Source organism: Gallinula chloropus, assembly GCF_964237585.1.
Source record: "Gallinula chloropus genome assembly, chromosome: 4".
NCBI lineage: Eukaryota > Metazoa > Chordata > Aves > Gruiformes > Rallidae > Gallinula > Gallinula chloropus.
The window spans coordinates 49,440,402-49,459,604 of record NC_140088.1 but is presented as its reverse complement, the minus strand read 5'-3'; the positions used below and the strand labels follow the sequence as shown (position 1 = coordinate 49,459,604).

Here is a 19,203-nt window from a genome sequence, read left to right as displayed (position 1 = left end):
GTCCAGGTGACATGGGTATCTATGTCCATAATTAAAGCTGAGAGTCAGAAGGAAAATGGCACTGGCTGCATTTAGTAGTGTCACTTTTTTTTCTTGTATTATACTTCTTAAATGAAAAACAAAGATCTTAGAAATACTGTAGTTTTTACCAAAGTGAAAGAGCACGTAAACAAAAATATCTCAGTCATGTTTGCCAAATTGCTTTATTTATATTATGTCTACAGATGAAACTAGATGCCAGAAAAGAGACACTTCTTCGGACATTAATACTTCAGCTGCCAAGGAAAAATTTTGTCAGTAGCCTCTAGTAATATTTGGACCGATAATACATGGATGTGCAGCTTTCAGCGTTTTGTACAGTGTAGAGTGCAGCTTCCCTTACAGGTCCTCTGTTTCTGGAACGGTGTTGGAATCCGCAGGCTGAATGAAGACTACAGGAATATTCTCAGACGTCCATCCTTTAGGAGTCCTGTTGAAGGATCTTCTGGTAGCAAGAGGATTTGCAAGGATCATGAATCTGGGATCGTTTAGCATCAGTAGATTAAAATCTGGTACTTTGAATTTGACCAGCTTTGATGCTCTCTCAAAACCACCGAAGGGAGTGGCAACTCTGTAGATGTTAGAGAAATAAAAGTAAAATATGATTTTTAAAAAGACATATTTTCTTTTCCTCCCAGGAGCTGAAAAGAATAGAAGCTATTTTAATGAAACAGATTGGGTACAGTGTCTTGTTTACATTTTCAAGCTTTTGGGAAAAGTATCCTGATTGTTTTTCCTGGCAAATTCTCCTTAACATCTGATTTATTTTCCCTTAGATAAAGCCTTCAGCCTTCTTCAAAATTCAAATGGACAGGAAAGAGATGTTGCAAGAAAACTTTGTCATTGGTGAGTCACAGTCACTAAATTTATTCTGTTGGTGATAAGCTGGTAATTCTGAAAACATGGTTCAGCACTTTCTGTCTAGCTGGTACTTAGTTTAGGAAGTTCTCACCCCATTTTCTCCTACCCCAGTTGCTCATTCCTCCCACTGCACTGTATTTCAGCACCATATTGTTGTACCAGTTAGAATGTATGTGGGTTGTGCTATAAATTTGGGTCACTTCTAGTTTAAACGAAGACCCTTCAAAACAAAGGAGCATTTTAAAATCCAAATTATTTCAGCAGTTTGGCTTTTATAATTATGCTCAAACAATTGTAGCAGTACAAGTGAGGAGGCAGTAAAGTGTAACACGAAGCAGAAAGGAACAGCCAAAGACAACAGGCACTGGAAAGGAGGGGAATGGGTGAGGACTTCTTACACCAGCCTTGTTTCTGAACAAAATGTTTATGTAACTAAACTTTGAAACGTGGGTTGAATTTGGCCCCTAGTCTTCAGCCAGTATTTTTCATTTAAATGTAAATGTTCTCTCAGGCGATAAGCCTGAGAAACTAAAAGATAAGAAATACTAAGCAGGAACTGGCTGTTGCATACATTTCCAAATATTTTATAACAGGTTTTCCAAAAACTTCCCATGATTATTCTGTATTTGCCACTTTCCAGGCTGAAAACCCCTGTCACTTTTTCTAGACTCCTTTGTATAAGCAAACATGACCAAATGACTAATGTATGTGCTCTGTATTTTGATCAACTGCATAACTTTGCTGGCATATACTGTGGCTGGTTAAGAATGTCAGATTTTTAAGTTACACATGAGCACCTGATTTCTGCAAAGCTAGATACATAGTGGCATACAAAAAATATTTTAAAACAAAAAAGGAGTTTCACCAGCCTTGGCACAGACAGTATGTCTGTGAAACCAACAGACATACTGATGCTTACTTTCAGTGGCTCCAGGTATTATAGCAGAAGTCCAGAGAAATTAATACTAACAGAATGGACAAGAGATCTTTGGGAGTTCTGATTAGTATTTTCAGCAAGATAACTATAGATAAAACAAAACCTAGGGAGAATAATTAGGTACTATATACAAAAAAAGAGGTTAATTCATAAAATGAATCCGTGACCTAAAAGAAGTCGTACCACCATGTCATTACATAGATAACTCACTGCATTTCAGTACAAGCAATATTTGTTGAAGGGGAGGGTGTTAACTCCCAAGGGTCAGTCCAGTCAGATATAAAAATCATGTTCTGAGCACGCTTGCTTCTTGAAGAGAAGAATGCTGCTTTGGATTAAGCTCTAAAACTGTTTCTCAAATTAAGAGAAGACAAGATTTTGCAGCAGCAGCAGCGGATCCCGACATTAGACTCTACTGAAGTCAAAGCAAATTCTTTGTATGAGGTGCCTGTGGTAGCAAGCTTTTCTTGTGAAACTGTTTTCTAGGTCACAATGTCAAATAGGATACCGTATGATACCGATTAAAAATAATTGCTTGGTAATTGGCACAGAGTGAATGGAGCAGAGCTGCATCTCACAGGACAATAAAGATTGTTTTAATTGCTGCTCTAATTAAGATACGCATTCTCGTACGGTTGTAATAGTCTCATCAATATATAAATTAAAGGGATAATCAATATAAAAAGAACAATAATAGCTGTATAAAATGGAAAACAATTCTATAATGTAAAGCTTCCTCTGTAGTATTTTGGGGTTTTAAATAGATCATCGTTCTGTAGGTAACTGAAACAGGAGGGTGTTCCTTGGAAATTCAGGTACCTTTTCTGGGAAGAATCCCTAGTTCCTGTTCCAAGTTTGATCTCAGAGAATTATGCATTCCTGCATGCTGAGCAGTCGCACATGATCAACACAAAGAAGAGTGCAGTAATGGGCTAATATACGTTAATTTGGTTTTGCAGAAGCAGTGTGTTTTTGTGAGCAACAGCTTGACTGACAACATGGTGTTGTAATGACCTGTGTTATGTGCACATCGACTGTGTCACGAGCTCTGATTCATTGTATAGAAGCCTAAAACTCATCTGTAAAAAATTCAAGTAGTCATTGCTCCTAAGAAGGGCGGAAATGCTGGATCAGAGCCATGGGAAGTGGCACAAGGAAGCGTTTTGCATATTCCTAAAAAATAGGTGCATGGTTTAACAATAGCAGGCACAACCATGTTTATTTTTAGCTGTGTTTTAGCAAGATGTTTTTTCTTTTTCTTTTACCCTGCAGTCTTTCTTATTAAGCATTATACTGTCTCACCATTGGAGACTACCTGTAGAATTTCTGAAGGAATTCTAACTGTATAGGATTGCTGCCTTCAATTATGTCATTGCAAAAAGAAATGAGGTTCACATTGTAAAATGTGACTGTCATTCTTAGAACATTCTGCTTATTGTTAATTCTGTGCAAAAAAGAGAGAGAGGAACGAAGAACCTGACCCTAAAAAACGCTTAGAGCTTCACAGTAGCTTAGTGCAAGGACCTAATGCCAATTCAGGTGCTAAGGAACTGGTGAAGCACAGAGTTTCCACTAATCTTTCATCACTTCAAGTTAGCAGCCAACATTCCTTTGAGGCTCTGGAACAGCATTTTTACAAGAGATTTCTGGATCCATTCATCAATAAAAACAAAGTCGAACACAGATGGACTGGATTCCTGTTATGTTTTTGAAACTGAAGTCTTTGGGAATTGAGAAAGCCAAACAAGAATTTACCTGGTAGGAGAGGCAGAACTAGTTAGACTTGCTTATCTGAGTAGGATGTAGTGCTTTGTAGGTTACTCATAACCCTACCTTTGACATTTTATCCAGCTCCAAGAAAGCAGAGGGCATAAAGGTACTAATTTAACTAGCATTACAAAGTCCTGAACAAAGGTAGATTCATGCTGTCTTTCCCACAGAGGATTGCTAGGTGCTTCCACACTGGTGAAAGAAGTAAGAAAATTTTTCACCAGTAAAAAGTTCTTCAGTCCTAATAAAAGTCAATCTCCAAGAGAAATCAGATGGCACGGCTCTGTCCTGCAGCACTTCTCTGCTAGCACAGATTCATTTCCATCTGGGAGGAGGAAGGGTAGCCTTCTCTGAAAAGTCTGTTCAGAGACCCTCAGAAACCACTTTTTCTGGTAATACACTCTGTCTGGTGCTATGTGCTGTTAAACCAGTGCTGACTGTCTCACAGAAAGCCCTGCTTCACATTTGCTGCCACCACTTCTCCCTTCATTGATCTACCTGCACTGGAAGTTCCCTGCAGCATAAAACACATACTAGACCCTGGACCTCTATAAATAGCTTTGTTCTGATTCCGCTCTTATAAAAATTGCGCTGCTACAGCATTGAGTCTCCTCATTCATCAGGGGAAAAAAGCTGAATGCTGCTTAGGACTGAGTACGCTTTTAAACCATGCATGTGTGTGTCTATCCCAACACATCAGGTATCAGCTGCTAAAGTTGTGTTGCTTTTACAGTTTGTTGTGTACCAAGGAAAGCTGAAAGGAATCTGAATATGTCCTGTAAAGTCTCATTGCCATTCTGAACAGATACCACTGAGTGAACTGGGAAGAATCTCGGGCCCATTTCCTTTGAGAGTGCTATGCATCACGCTTACTGTTAACCACACCCTTCCCTGACTAATGATGACCGTACCAGTGTTTTGCAGGAGAACGAACAATGGCAGTTTACTGAATGATGAAGCATGATAGAAAGCCTTGGCTGATACCCTCAGTGATAAAAAAATGGTGCCATTATATTGCACTTTAATTGTTTAATGCAGCATCGTTTGCTTTCCCTCCAAGACTGTAATTGAAGAAGTCAAGGCTGCTGTAACCTAGATGCACATAATGACTTTGCACAGAAGTCCAAAGAAATCTATATAGATTTTAAAAGAATACTCGTGACCCCCTCTCTGCTTTTGGAAAGGAAAGCCTGACCTGAAGATAGATGGACGCAATTGGGTGTGGGTGGCCTTAGCAGAGAAATTTAAGTCACATTTAGCCTTCTCTGTAATGTTTTGTGTTGGTTATCTTGGTGAGCAGTGTGCTGTCTAATCTGAATGTGGTGGTCAGAAACCTCACCCTCCTGTGCATTTTTATGAATGTAGACACCAAAGTCATGGTTGTCAAATTCTCTCCAAGTTTCAATTTCACAATTTCTCAATCTGTCCTTCGTGGTAGAAAACAAAGTGTAGTGTACTGTATATAGCAGCTTTTCTAGGTTCACCAGGCATTCTTTTGTTTTTCTTCTGGATGTGGATTTTTTTCCGTGAGGAAGGTTGTGGTGAATTATATTTGTATGCCATATATTTACTAATTTCACAGTCTGGATCTGGATTTATGTGTCAGGTGTTAGGCTTTTATGGTTACAAGGGAGAATGTTGACATTCCCCTTATATGAAAGCACAGATGTTCAAGAAATCCGGACTGGTGAGCCACAGTTCTGCCATGTCATTCACAGAGAAAATCCTGATAGAAAGAAATCCAAACAGTGTTATACAGAGGACAACTAACTGAACATGGGACCACAGAACAGCTAAAAATTCACAGAGTAGCCATTAGATGCCATCTCAAGATAGACCCCTATTAATGGGCCTCTGTGCCCTGTCTGGTCCTGTCTTTCACAGTAATGACTTGCATGCTGGACTGAGAAGCTCTCTTGTGAGAGGGAAAACTGATTCTGCTTCTATTCCATGTATGTTTTCTGTTGTTTGTTGGGTTTTTTTCAGTTACAGTAACCATAGTACATAAATGCTGTTACTGTTTCAATGTTAGCAACTGTGACACATCTCTAGCTTGTATTTGCTATTTTGTCTGTGCCACCAGGCTTAATTATTAGCATGGTGATGTATCTAGCTGTTAGGAAGTCAGAACTAGTGCAGTGTCTACAATGCTGGTTTTGATGTTGCGTTGCGTAATTCTTTAGTCCTTGCACTCATAGTCGAGGCCCACCTCAATGGCAGGAATGCAAATGCAGTATTTTTCTCTGAGTTTATACTTCCATGAGCCATTTTCCTTTGCAATAGATGGCTGTCTGGTGTTGTGAGGAAAGGTTTTGCTTTGGCTCAGCTGACTGGAGCTCAGCAGTGGTTATTTAGGGAAAAATTGTCCTTAACCAACAAAGTGACAGTGTCAGTGGTACGAATGAAAGAAAAATCCCTAAGTAAGGATGTGTTTTAAAGCTTTCAAAATAGTTCAAAACTCAGTGTTGTTCATTTATCTCAGAAGTTCTGCTGAAAGCCTTAGTGCACTAGTTAGTGTGTGGATAACTTTACTCTTGGATCCTGTTCCTTTAAATGTTTAAGTCTGCTTGTAATGCTGTATCTGTTCATTTGTTACTAAAGGTTGTTGAAGATATAAAAAATGTTAAATGCAATAAAATGTGCAGTCTGTTAACTATTTGTCATGAAGGATTGGTTGGGGGATAAAGTTCACTGTACTGTCAGTACCTAAAAAATGGGCCATGTGGGTTTCTTTTTAAAAAAGTAGTTTGCATTATACAGCTTACAAAGTTTTGACTGAGAGTTTCCCTGACGGATCTCGTGGTCTTGTACCTACTGAAGTCAATGACAGAAATACTGAAAGGAGTTTGAACCATAGCCTGCCCTTCCCATGTGTTTAGTACTCTAGGTTCTGATTCTTTCAGTACTTTCAACAATTCCTCTTGCATTCCTGGTTCTGCAATTTAATTTTGGGCCCATACTTTAGGGAAAAACTAGTTTCTTCCTTAATGCTCTTGTTTGCTATTTGTAATGTCTGTGTGTGTTCATGCATATTCTTGCAAACACAGGTGGTAGGGATTTTTTAATGCTGGTGGCAACGCTTCATAGTAATTTTTCTCTATACTGTAAAATTCGGTGTCCACTCAAAATTACCTGTTAAAGCTCCTGTAGTCAGGCAGTTCTGGCTTTGCTTCAGGTTTAAAAAGTTTTGGATATAAAGCTTCCAGCAGCTCTGGATCATCCCTAATAGCTTCTATCCAGGGAGATTGATAATACTTGGGCACAGAAGTAGTGTTGAACTTTTCAGGAGGAATTTCTTTCAGTGGTCCAGAATAGCCTGCAAGGTGATCAAGGCAAGACAATTACAATAATCCTTTGTGATTCATGCTTCCCTATGAACATCCTATCTGTGGCCTTTCAGATAACTGCTCCAAAGTATTCCACTGTTCCAAAGTATTCTGTAGTGATTCTTTCTATCATTATAAGCATTTGTTTGAAAACAGACTATAGAGATGCAGCCCTTGGGCTGAATTAACAAAAAGATTTCAAAACCATGATTTTGGTTAAAACAAAGATAATTCTATAGCCTTTGGGTGAAATTTTCCAAAAAATATTCAGAGGACTTAGTATCACAGCCATTATAGAGGAGTTTCTGTCTTTGCTTCTGCTTTACATACTTTAAAATGTCCTACCTATCTGATTCTCTGTTCCTTTTTATCTGACAAAATGAAGAATCAATTGTTTTCTCTGGATAATAATCTGAGGATCAGGCTCTAATCAGCATTTTACTAAAATTAATTCCATATTCAGTGTGATTTCTAAAGCCGCGTGCAATATGACAGGGATAAATATTGGGGGTGGGGGGTGGGGGGTGTGAGAAGAAGCCATTCTTTAATATAGAGTTTGAAGAAACGGATTATTCTTTTATATATGTAAATATTCTATTCATTTGAAAAACACCAAGGGGAAGCTATTCTACCCTTTTAACCTCCCACTATGTCTAGTTCTTTAAATTGATGCTGTTTTTTCCTATAGACTTAAACCTCCCCTGTGATTTAATATCTAGTCCTTTTGCCAGACCATTTCTTTGCCTACAGAAGGGCTGGAAGATTTCTATCATGGAAACGCATGCAATGGAAATTACCTCTGTTTGCATTGTATTTGGCCAATGGATGCATAGTCTTAGCGGTCACTAACAGAGTAGCATTGACCTAGTTTGCATGGAGTGGAAAAGGTCTGCACAAAACATGCATTGAGTAATGCTGAACAAAGAATGAATTTGTGAAAACCACAGTCTGCTCATGGATAATTCATAAACAGGAAGAAGGGCTATATCACTGAATAAATTAATTAAAACAAATTAGCCTTCTCTAGTCTTTAAAGAATACAAAATAAAGCCTTATTGTATCTTACTGCTTTAAGTAAAGGCAACACTACCCTTACAGTTAAGGACTTAAAAAAAGAACAGTTTATACAGCTAGAGGCAAATTCCTTTTTAAGTTGCTAGAAACCTTTACAGAAGAGTAAATCTTGCAGTGACTTTGTGTTTATATTTATCAATAATTAAGCTACAATAGATAACTTACAGACTGTTGAGCAATGTGTTGCATATCAGAAAGGAAGTTTTGGCAAAGAAAAATCAGTGTATTGATCTGGTTTTGAATCTGAGCATCTGTTTCTCAGTGTTTTTAAGACCAGTAAATATATCAGCAGTTTCTCTTGATAGGAATGTATGTTTTCAGTTTAGGGAGAAGTAGTGCAAGAGGCATATTAAATCTTTAAATGTGAACAGAACCAAATGAAGAGCACCGCTTTACATTACTATGGGTGATTCTGATTAGTTTTCTTACTCAAGTGGATTGATTTCTGGTAGTAGTCCATTATCAAATTCTTGTTGAATACACTCTTTTAAAAAGAAGTCCTTCCTCAGCTGTGAAATGAGAACAAAATGTATTTAATTTCTGTAAACTTATATATATATATTTACCTGGGGCAATGTTGTCAGGATGTGGTGGGCTCCGGGGATCAGGTGTATTAGGAGGTGTCATTGGGGCATGCTGGGGAATTCCTTCAACACTGAGGCCATCCATTTTAACACTCTGTATGGGCTCTCCACGCTGCATTCAAATAGAAATAAGTATCATTGAGAGAACGGGCAAAAAAGCTCACCCCAGTCAATTCTCTGTTGTGGGAGGAGTGATACTTCAATTCACATCCACAAGCTGAGACCCAGGGCATGCTGTCCTGCGGCTTGGCAACCTGTTTGCTAGGTAGCACTTGCCAGGAAGGTATCCTGGTTTCACAACTCTTACATTTACTATATAGGCAAAGTTGAATAGTTTTTCAATGTAAAGTATGATATCCCAGCACAGTTTTTAATGTCTATATTACCAGTATGTGAATGCGTTATTGAAGGTGGTGTTGCCTAGGTCAGCAAGGATCTGAAGGCTCTGAAGGCTTTATAACCATCAGCTGAGTTGTCTGACCATTTCTTAATTTTGGGATATTTAAATATTGATATACACTCTATGAAGAGAGTTGATCCCATCTGCTGCTTACGCTGATCACCACAAAATCTACCCGTGCACGTGGACTGCGTGGTTCACAGCAAAGAGTAGATGTGGTCGCTTTGGCCGTGTGGCCCTTGGATCATCGGACACTAGAAGCTGTGTTGTGCCAGACAGAGCACCCATGCTACCCAAAGATTCAAGAAATCTAGCAAGTTTGAGCCATCTGAGCTTCAGAGCACTGATTCTTCAAAGCGTCTCTTCCCATATCAGTTGAAAATTCACTGCATTTGTTGAATTGTTTTTGTTTGGGGTTTTCTTTTTCTTTATTTGTAATAGAATTAACAACTTCAGTGCAGCTCGCTCTGGAGGTACATGATATACTTTTATTTTCTACCCTCCTATCAGGTCAACGGTTCTATGGAAAAACCCAAAGACTTAGTTGTTGCACAAGTATAGAATAAGAGCCTCATAAGAAGTCAGTGTCTTATTTTAGCTATGACACATAGGCTAAAAGCAATTTAAATATAGTCTGTTTAAGAGTTTCTTAAAGTAGGAAAGTAAACAACTGATACTTGTTTAAACTTAAAAAAAAAAAGTCAAGGCAGTATGTTTTCTATGAATTCTGAAGTATGGTAGGAAGATTAATTTTGGCAGGCATAATCATAAAGATGATGAAGACAGCACCCATGGTGGATAAATAGGAGTCTAAAGGAAGGGAACAGAAACCAGAGAGACATCATTTTTTCACGCCAGAATGTCACTGAATGCATAGTATGCATATCCTGCATGTTTTTCTGGCAAGATGTACATTAGAGGGGAACTGATCTATCAGGTTTTGTAGCAAAAAGCTTGAGCTAGCTTTTTGTAGCAAAACCATTTAACTAGGCATGAATGGTCTGATGAGATTGGTGGTGCTGTGCTCAGCATTTATCTGTGTAACTGCCAATAATCAATAAAAGGAGTAATTGGGAAGACAGTATTTATCTATGGATTTCAAAATAATAGTGTTCCTCTGATGCTGGGTGTTCAATCAGTGTTTTTATATGGGATTTCTTTTGTGTCGTACTTTTGTGTCTGAAATCAGTGGAGATGCAAACGGGTATCTGAGAAATGGAATTTAATGCAATAATTTGATTGCATTAAGGGGCTGCTTACATGCTGTAGTAGACTGGGCATAGAGTATTCATGGTAAAATAATTGAACCTTGCAGTATATTGGAGAGTTATGTAACATTGTCCCGATTTCCAGAGGTTAATCAAAAGGTTTGAGTATTTTATGAAGGTCACATATGAGACCAACTCCTGGTGCATTTACTTTTGTGCCATGAGGATCCCTAGGGTATCACTAATGCTTTAACCCCATTCCTGAAGGACTAGTTTGAAGAATAACTGTCTTTCAGTGACAAGCTCCATCCTTTTTCTCCCTGTTGAGACAGGCCTGAAGTGAATTAGTGCCATCTTGCTGCCTGGGAACCACATTGAGACCACCAAACTAATTTACTAAAAACACCTTACTGGTTGCATGGAACAGGCTATTGTTGCTTCCAACCTTTTGAATGTCATTAACTAGTTAATTTTCACATTCCTTAATTAATTTTCAGTTGTCAGGAGGCCAGTTGTTACAGGATAAGGCCTCTGATCATTAGTAATGCAAATCAGGTTTGAATGAGAATAACTTGAATCTGATGACCTTAAGTGTTAAGGATTTCAGATTTTTATTTGTCTGTAGGAGCTCAGTAAAGTACAAATGGCTCACGTGATGTTAGCATTGTTCTAGTATGGGATTTTAAATTTATTCTTCCAGAAACTACAAATAAGCCATGCACAATGTATAACATGAGCCCCAAGGGAACCCAAAGCCATTCTCACTGTGTTTCATTAACAAGTTATTACATTATACTCACGTTTCTTGGCTTGTTTGCTACATAGTGGTAGTTCTCGTATGTGTATTTGTCAGATCTCCGCTGGCGTCTCTTGAAGAGTCTTGCACCTCTGTTGCTGAGTGTCGATAGTTCCTCTACCATGATATCTCTGGGGGTGCTGACCTTTTTTCCAAGGTTTAAGCTGGGTGAGACTGCAACACAATGGATAAATGCATACCTCTGTTTTTCTTAAATCACATATCCTACACCTGAAATCCAACAGCATGTTAATACATGCTCATCTAGCACATAACAAAGCTTTGTGTGCTGTTAATAAAATTAATAATTTTTCCAAAGGTTTGGAGCAAAGTGAACAGCAAAAATGTGGGGTTTTTTGAAGACGATAGGCACCTCAAGTTCCAAATTTACCTCAGTTGAATATCATTCAACTGTCATCAAAATCGAGTCTATAAATCCTACACCCCATCTTAATAGTGGCCTGGTAAAAACTGGCTCCTACTGAAACCAAGAGCTAAGTTCCATCTGGCCTCAGGGTTCCCTCATCAAACCTTCAGTTATCTTTGTGTCCTGCACTGGATAGATAAGCAGGTAACCCCTTTTAAACACACCTACCAGTTTCCTGTTGCTTACAAACAATTTATTTTCTATTATTATGTAATATCCTTGCTTTTGAAATCCAGGGCATGTTTTGTACTTTCAGAAAAATTTGCTCCAGAAAGTCTGTATGAAATAGTATTTTTAAACTATTTTTGAAGAATCCTTCAGAATAAAGCTCAAGGTGTTGAAAATGAAAACTCTAACAAAGAATTGCAATGTGCTTTTAGGAACCCATATATTTAGAATATTTTCAATTCCAAGACAAAATTACTCGATGCAGTATATCTCTATTAAGCGCTTGGGAAAAATTCCTGCTTTGTCTGTAGTGAAAATGCATAAGCAAGGGAAGGGGAGATCAATTTGGAACGTAAATGGAGAACTCTGAGTATCTCAAACTACCAGGCATCTTCATGGTAATGTTCTGGAAACTGGGATGCTGATGGCAGTGAGCAAGTTGTTGCTTAGTGACTAATCTCTCTCACTACTCCTCAAGCTTAAGCATTTGCATGCTGTAACTTCCAACAGTGAGCGAACTATCTTCTACTGATTTATTTCTGCTTAGAAGGCTGTAGAATTTAACAAATAGAACAATTACTGGATTACATCATAAAAACCATTTTTAAGAAAAGAATTCCTATTGCCACTTTAATATTTATCATTTTATTAGTTGAAATTCTTCTCAGTTGTTCATAAACTTCAGGAAGAAAAATAGGAAGATGCAGTATGCTTTCTGGAATGTATCAGTGGTCTACTATGTTTCTTTGATCCACTTATTCAAAATCACATCCTGTTATTTCTTTAATAATAAGACATATTCTTCGCATAGTCTTAAGATTTGCAGGATTTAAAATTCCAAACTTTGGCATATATTTTAAGGCATGAAAATGAAATGAAAGCAAACTATGTCTAAGACGCTGTATCTTGTTTCCAGAGTAAGCACGCAGGAAGCCCAATTTAAAATTAGCATTGCAAATTAATAAACTGCAGAAGGTACTTAATGTCAAAGTGGTGATTACATATGCAGAGTTTCATTTTGAGTAAATGGCATGTTCAAGGTGGCATATGTCTCCTGGTAACTTGATGTTGGAAAAACATTGTGATTTGCTGACATTTAAGAAAACTTAATTGAGACAGGTATATTAAATATTTAGCCAAAATTGTATAGACAAGAGCATTCAGGGTAGGAAATCATAGAGGCTTGTGGGCCCTGGAGTGCATCACTGTTGATCAGCTTCTGTTCATACTGATTTCAATTGAATGTTTTCAATAGATTAACAAACGCGAGCCAGAACATGCACTTCTGCTTTAAAAATAGTATATGCAAAGAATCCTGACACCCTCCTGTTATTTAAAAGGTAACTACAAAACAGAGAGTTCTTAACATGGAAGAAAATGACTCAGTTTGCCCGATGTAGCCCTATCAGGGAAAGATAGTGGTGGGGTTTTGGCTCTGTGGTTAAGTGCACTAGCTTTTGGCCTGTGGCCTGAAACTTAAACCCACAAGTCATATTTTGATTGTGCCATTTTTCAGTATCACTCTAAGGGTACAGACTGGTGGGTGGGTTTATGTTAGTAAAGCTTAAGGCTTTTACCCTTCCCACGAGCAACATTTTCCTGCAGAAAAAGCTTTTCTTCATTGTACAATGTGGTTAGTATGTGCATCCTCAGAGAGGTGGTGAGGCAATTGTGGATCTCTGTCCAAAGCACTCTGTATTATTCCGGGACACAGTGGCTGTTAACTATTTTGGGCCTTGCTGTTCCCTTACATGCACACTGTTCTTGTTAGGGTTGACTGAAGGCTCCAAGGTACTTTGTAACCCATCGCTGTGTGCTATTGTGTATCCAGGCAGCATCCCAAAAACATAAGTGTGAAGTTCCTTTGAATCCCTTGCCAGCTAAAATCTAATCATCTGTCTAGTTTTAGGATGTGTCCAGGGATTGTTTCAGTGTCGGTGCAGAAACAGCCATGAAGAATGAGAAAAGGAGGACATACAGAGCATGATAGAAATGAGAACAGCAGTGTCATAGATGGACATTGTAAATTAATACTGGAAGTTTAATTCATAGTTTAATCCTAATCTTAACCTTTTGGCTTCATTTCTTGATTTGTTTCTGCCAAGTCCTTCCTGTCCTCTGCTTAAAATCATAACAGACTGTATTTAAATATGATTTATATAGTTCCTCCTGCATTCACTGCCAAATCCTCATTTAATCCGCCAGTTTACAATCTTCTAAATACCTTAATCTAGATTATAAATTTTAATAATTAATATCAGATAGTATGTTTGTTGTAGTATCAGAAATAAGATTTTTTTTTAACTGTATCATGAAAGATAGTTAATCATGTAGCTACTGGAGAATGCATTTAAGGAATAGTATGGTACTGGACATGAGTTTTACATGTAACTGAAGGCTAAATTGATGAACTCCAAGGGCTTCTTTAAACGTATGTATTGACATGAACTAGCCTTAGAAATGTTATCAGTAGTCCAAGTCTGCCAGTGAAAAAAATAAGGGGTTGTGGAGGTGACTATGACCAGACACTACTACTGCCATCTCTCTTCTGAGGGAGTGAAGGGGTTTACAGGTAGCGTCTATTCCTGGAGCTTTTTATGACATGCCAGACTTCTCTAAAACACAAAGTCATGTCCAACAAGCCAACAGCAGATACTGACTTTCATTCATTTCCAGTCTTCCCCAGAGATTGTTAATATTTGGGGTCATTGACAAAAAATGTCTCTGATATTGAATCTTATGGACAACTTTCTGCTATTGCATTCAGTGGCCTCATACTACAGCGTATCTTGTAGGACAAGTTGCCATATCTGTGTGTTTGAATCTAAATTTGACAACAAATCTGATAATACATAAATAATAAATTGTGAGGTGAATGTTAAACGTTAGCATGGATTATCCAATGCCAATGAATTTTGAGTATTGTATAGCAGATTTATTAGTATTGCTATAAATAATAGCAATACATTTACCATGTAAAATGCCTGGTTCCAAACAAACATATGGAAGGATTTATTTTTTATTCCTCTCCTGAAGAGCTTACAGTCCATTTCAGTCACATATAGTACTTGGGTTTACAATACCCCCAAAAAATGGAGTTGCAATGAAACCTATAAGAACAGACTGGCTTTCAGACATATGTGTGTTTAATGGAGAATGGAAAGAAGAAAAAGGCCTAGGAACAGAAGTTGCAGAAAGAAACCTGTGGAAATATCAGAAGGACTAAGACCAGGCACTGAAATGAATAGCTTCTTTTTCTGAAAACCTTATGTCTGTTGTCCTACTCTTCATACAATCACAGTGGTCAGTGAGAGAGTATAGAAACTGGACCTGAATTCTTTGTAGCAAAAACCCACAAGAAAGATTTTTAATATTGGAATTTAATATTCGGTGTTTTATCCTATGTGAATGGTATATTTTCAGAAATTCTAACTATTAGTGGAGCCTTTTATTTTTTCAGTGGGGCTTTTGGGGTTTAAAAGTTTATCAGTTTTAAAAAGTTGATTATTTATGTAGATGTAAAAAGGCTTCATGGGGAGGATTGGCAGGATCTCCAAAGGCATCCAGCACATGCCTAATGAAAGCCAAGCAGCTCTGTATTCCCAACTGAGTTAATTGATTTTTAAGGTACGACACTAGAAATGTAATTCTAGGAAGGTGTTTTAGACAATATAACTACCTTTTCCTAAGTGCCTGCGTTTTTCATCAGTGCAGTAACAGAAAAGCCTGTGCATTAGAGAGAATTGCCAAATGCTAGTAAAATTTGTTAGTTACAAAGATAAAGTTTGAGAGGAAGGAACGGAGATGTAAACATTTGTTTGATTTTTTTTTTTATCGTTTATAGAAAAAAGCAGAGTGAATCAGAACAAAAAAGAGGATACAGATCAGCGTGTTTCTTAGATGATAGCCTTTTAAAATGGAATGAAGTCATATTATTAACCCCAAATAATATTCTGAAAGGCTATCCTAGCAGAATGTACATCAGCTGTTAGATTACTTCATTCCTCCACAGCAGTTGTTCATCTGAAAATAGCTTTCAAATGAAAAGAGGCAACTACAAAAGGATTAGTTACCATAGGCAGCATGATACTCCCACAAGATTATTTATGGCAAAACACCCAGAGACAAAGCTGTAAGAGAGTTAAACTCTATGATTAAAATTGTATATATATTAAGGAGGGCTAGAGGACATTGCATATGCAGTAAGCTGGGTTCAGCGCTATACCATTTCTCTGTATTTCATCCATAATGGCTGATGCTTGTTGTTTCCTCTCTTTGACCATGGCAGAATGTGATAACATTGTGATTTTCTGATACGATTTTTCCTTGCTGCAAAAAAACAACACATTTTTACATTGTTGAGCCAGCTTGCACAATTCAGCCAACTTTAACCTCTAATACCCTGTTTTGCATGGCTGAATGGTGAAGTTAGTTAGTTTGGATCTAGAAATACTGCACTTTTCATTGTGCAAAATGCACTGGTAGTTCTTGCTTGCAGACAGATGCTGGGACATGTTCTGCTGGATAGAGGATTCGAAGGAATGAACGTTGAGTTGGCTACAGAAATTCTGTAGCAAAGTGAGTGACAGTGGTCTCTAGGCCTTCTCACATCTACACATTATATCAGAAGATGTAAAATAATAACCAATATTTTAATTACATCTTGGTTTATTATTTCATAAATTTGATATTTTGATATTTCTTTAACTTATCATGAATTTGAGGAACTAAATTAGATGCTCTGGCATCTTAAAAGAAAGTGCATTTCTGACTAAGTTAAAAAAACAAACATCTTTTTAATTGCAGAGTCAAGAGGTTACATAAATGTCTTTTATATGACAGTTTGTAGGACAGACAATGTCAAAATATTTCAGGAAACAATATACTTACCCTACTGTTTTGTTGTGCAGAAAAAAGCGTTCTCAACCCTTTAGTTGAAGCTTCAGGAGTTAGTTATGTGTGGGGATGACCTGCCTGGTCCAGGATGGTTTCTACCCTTGTGCTTGGATCTGCATGGTACCTAGTACCGAGACAAACTGGGGGCTGACCCTCTTCAAAGGGATTGGCATCCAGCTGACATCAACTAGTTATATATAGAACCAAACACTCCAGCCACTCATATCTTCCTGGCAAAAGAAGAGAACAGAAAAGATTCAACTGCACCCACAACAAAGAGAGTTTATATCCCTTTCAGAGCTTATTGGAAGATTTAATGGAATGCTCCCCTCATACGGATCTTTTCCTCATCACCTCTGAGAAAAATAATCTCCATATTATAACCAAGAAAGAGACATTTAAAAATAAGGTGTTAAATATATGGATGGGCAAGACTATATCAGATGAGAATGGCATGGGCTAATCCTTTAGTGAAAGATGAAACCATGCTTCAATAGTAGCTGATGGATAAAGTCAGTAGCAGATAGCTGATACGTAAAGTCTGTTCTGGAAAAGAAATGAGAGATTTTTCAGTGTTATGCATAGTAACTGCTAAACAAGCATATGCCTTGCAAACAGGTATTCAAAATATCTTTATTTTCTTTATGCATTAGGAACAGAAACCTGCAGTAATTTGAAACTTAGCAATTACACAGCATTCCAGGATACTATTGCGTGAGTTTATCAAGGAAATGTGTGATACGTGAAGTGCAGCTATTTCATGATGGTCACCAACTTCAGACAAGAAACAGAGAGAAGGAAACGATCCCCCCTTACCCTTCTGGCTGAATGCAGCTAGCTGGATTACAGGGCAGTAAGAGCAACACAAAGTTCTTGTATTTCTGATCTGGATTTTTTCTGGGTAGTTTCTTATGGAAAATGATGGTCTTGTTTGGCTTGGAGGACTGATCTGAAAATTTCCTGGATCCTGATATGTCAGGAGAAAGTAATTCTGACTGTAAATGGAATCTGTACAGCAATAAAAATACACCAACCCAATGTCCATAACTTGAGGCAAGCAGGACAGTGATACAGCTAAAATGCATGAGCCTGTTAAAGTGTCCTAAAGCTCTGCCTGTCCAACCAAAAAGTGGCATTATTTTTTCCTCAAGCTTTCTATTTTTCTTTTTCTATTCCTAGGCTTAGCTTTGCAAAATATTTTTATGAGATCCTAGATATTTTTGCCCAAAAGAGGTGTTCATTTTAATCCTCATTATCAGAATTTAGCTGCCTCTGTTACTCACTTGTAATTCCTTTTTTTTGTTTTTTCCCATAGATCAGCTGCTTTCGACAGTACCAGCAAGAATGGTCAGAGTCTTGGTTGGATCTTTTTTATTCACCTAAAGGCCAAGATTGTTCTCAGTGGTTCACCACCAAGCTGTCAAGTGTGATTGCAGGTGAGTGTTTGAGGGGTTCATGTTACTCAGGGTTCCATTAATAACTTTAGTGAAGTAGAGAATGGCAATTAAATGGCAACCTAGGAGAACTACAAGCAATCAGTAGGGAAGAATTTAAATGTGAAATTAACATGATGAATTGTGGAACAAAAAGTAAAAGTCAAATGCAATTCAGCAAACCCACATCTAAATCAAATTCTAAATTAGGCATTCAACTGACTGACACTGAACTTGCGCTTAAACTTGAATTTTTGATCCAGGAGGAAACATCAAGATGCGTCCCAAATGGGATAGTACTATGTTTAGTCTATTCCAATTTCCACCAACTAATTACTTGATAGAATGAAAAATACACCAGTAAACTAAATTGTGCTTTTACACAGGACAGCACGAACAATTCAGCCACCTTACTTTTGTATGACTGTACGTTATGGAGAACGTTAGGATTACCATTCAAAATTACACTGAAAAATTCTTGGAATAATTCAAACCAATACAATTAAGACATAAAATGCAAAGTAGTTGCACATAAGAAGGAAAAAAAATCAATTGCAGGGAAAAAACCTAAGAAATAACTGATAAAAACAACATGATAGAATCATATTGAATCACAAAATAAATATTAGTCACTAACCCAGTACAAAAAAGTCAAATATTTTGAGCTTTGTGAACAGAATATCAAAAGGAAGATCATGTCATTTTACTGACACTGAGGAGCTGGAATATCTTTAAGAAAGACAAAGAGATGTCAAGAACTGAATAACATCCTGGCAGCACATGCTAAGAGATATTACCTGTGAGAGAAGAGTGAAAGAATTTAATTTATTTGGCTTAGCAAAGGCAAGAGGCAGGTGTGTTGTGATCAGCAGTCTCTTCACATGGAAAAAGAGTCTGCAATCAAGAATACAATCTTGTTCATAAAGTTTGGAGTAACAAGCAACACCTGATTTTATATCTGAAGTATAGAGAACAGATTAAGAAGAACATTCTTTCTGGAGAATAGCTGCCATTGGACCAGAACATCTATTAATGCTGTGGAAAGAGCATCGTTGGCAATTTTTAGAAGCAGGCTGTTTAGACATGGAGCATGGGTATGAATTTGATGACTTTTAGATTTCACTTTCAGCTTTTGGTTTTGTATAAGTCACATGAAAACAGATAACCTCTATGTAGGAGTAATCATTATTTAATGATTCTACCAATTAACCTATCAGATGAGTGTTTTGCCCTTTGTTGGAATTGGCTTCTGCAGTTGCAGTTTTATTTCCAGCACTCAGCAAA

At 37.5% G+C, this 19,203-nt stretch overlaps 1 protein-coding gene across 1 annotated transcript; it reads right to left on the bottom strand.

Moving 5' to 3' along the window:
* Positions 1–206: 206 nt before the first annotated feature.
* MYOZ2 (myozenin 2) lies at positions 207–16,604 on the bottom strand. The gene is made up of 6 exons (XM_084263829.1): positions 16,481–16,604; positions 15,816–15,919; positions 11,000–11,169; positions 8,574–8,703; positions 6,740–6,923; positions 207–610 (listed from the first exon to the last, which is right to left on the bottom strand). Exons 2-6 carry the CDS (start codon positions 15,889–15,891, stop codon positions 379–381), a joined length of 792 nt encoding a protein of 263 aa, XP_084119955.1. The 5' UTR covers positions 15,892–15,919; positions 16,481–16,604; the 3' UTR covers positions 207–378.
* Positions 16,605–19,203: the final 2,599 nt, after the last annotated feature.

Bases quoted from the DNA above. Each gene is read 5' to 3' on its own strand.
- MYOZ2 (XM_084263829.1), bottom strand. From the start codon at position 15,891: ATGTTATCACATTCTGCCATGGTCAAAGAGAGGAAACAACAAGCATCA. The intron at 11,170-15,815 runs GTATAGCGCTGA...ATTGTGTTGCAG, and splicing joins GGATGAAATACAGAGAAATG to TCTCACCCAGCTTAAACCTT. The intron at 8,704-10,999 runs GTGAGTATAATG...ATTTGAATGCAG, and splicing joins TAGCAAACAAGCCAAGAAAC to CGTGGAGAGCCCATACAGAG.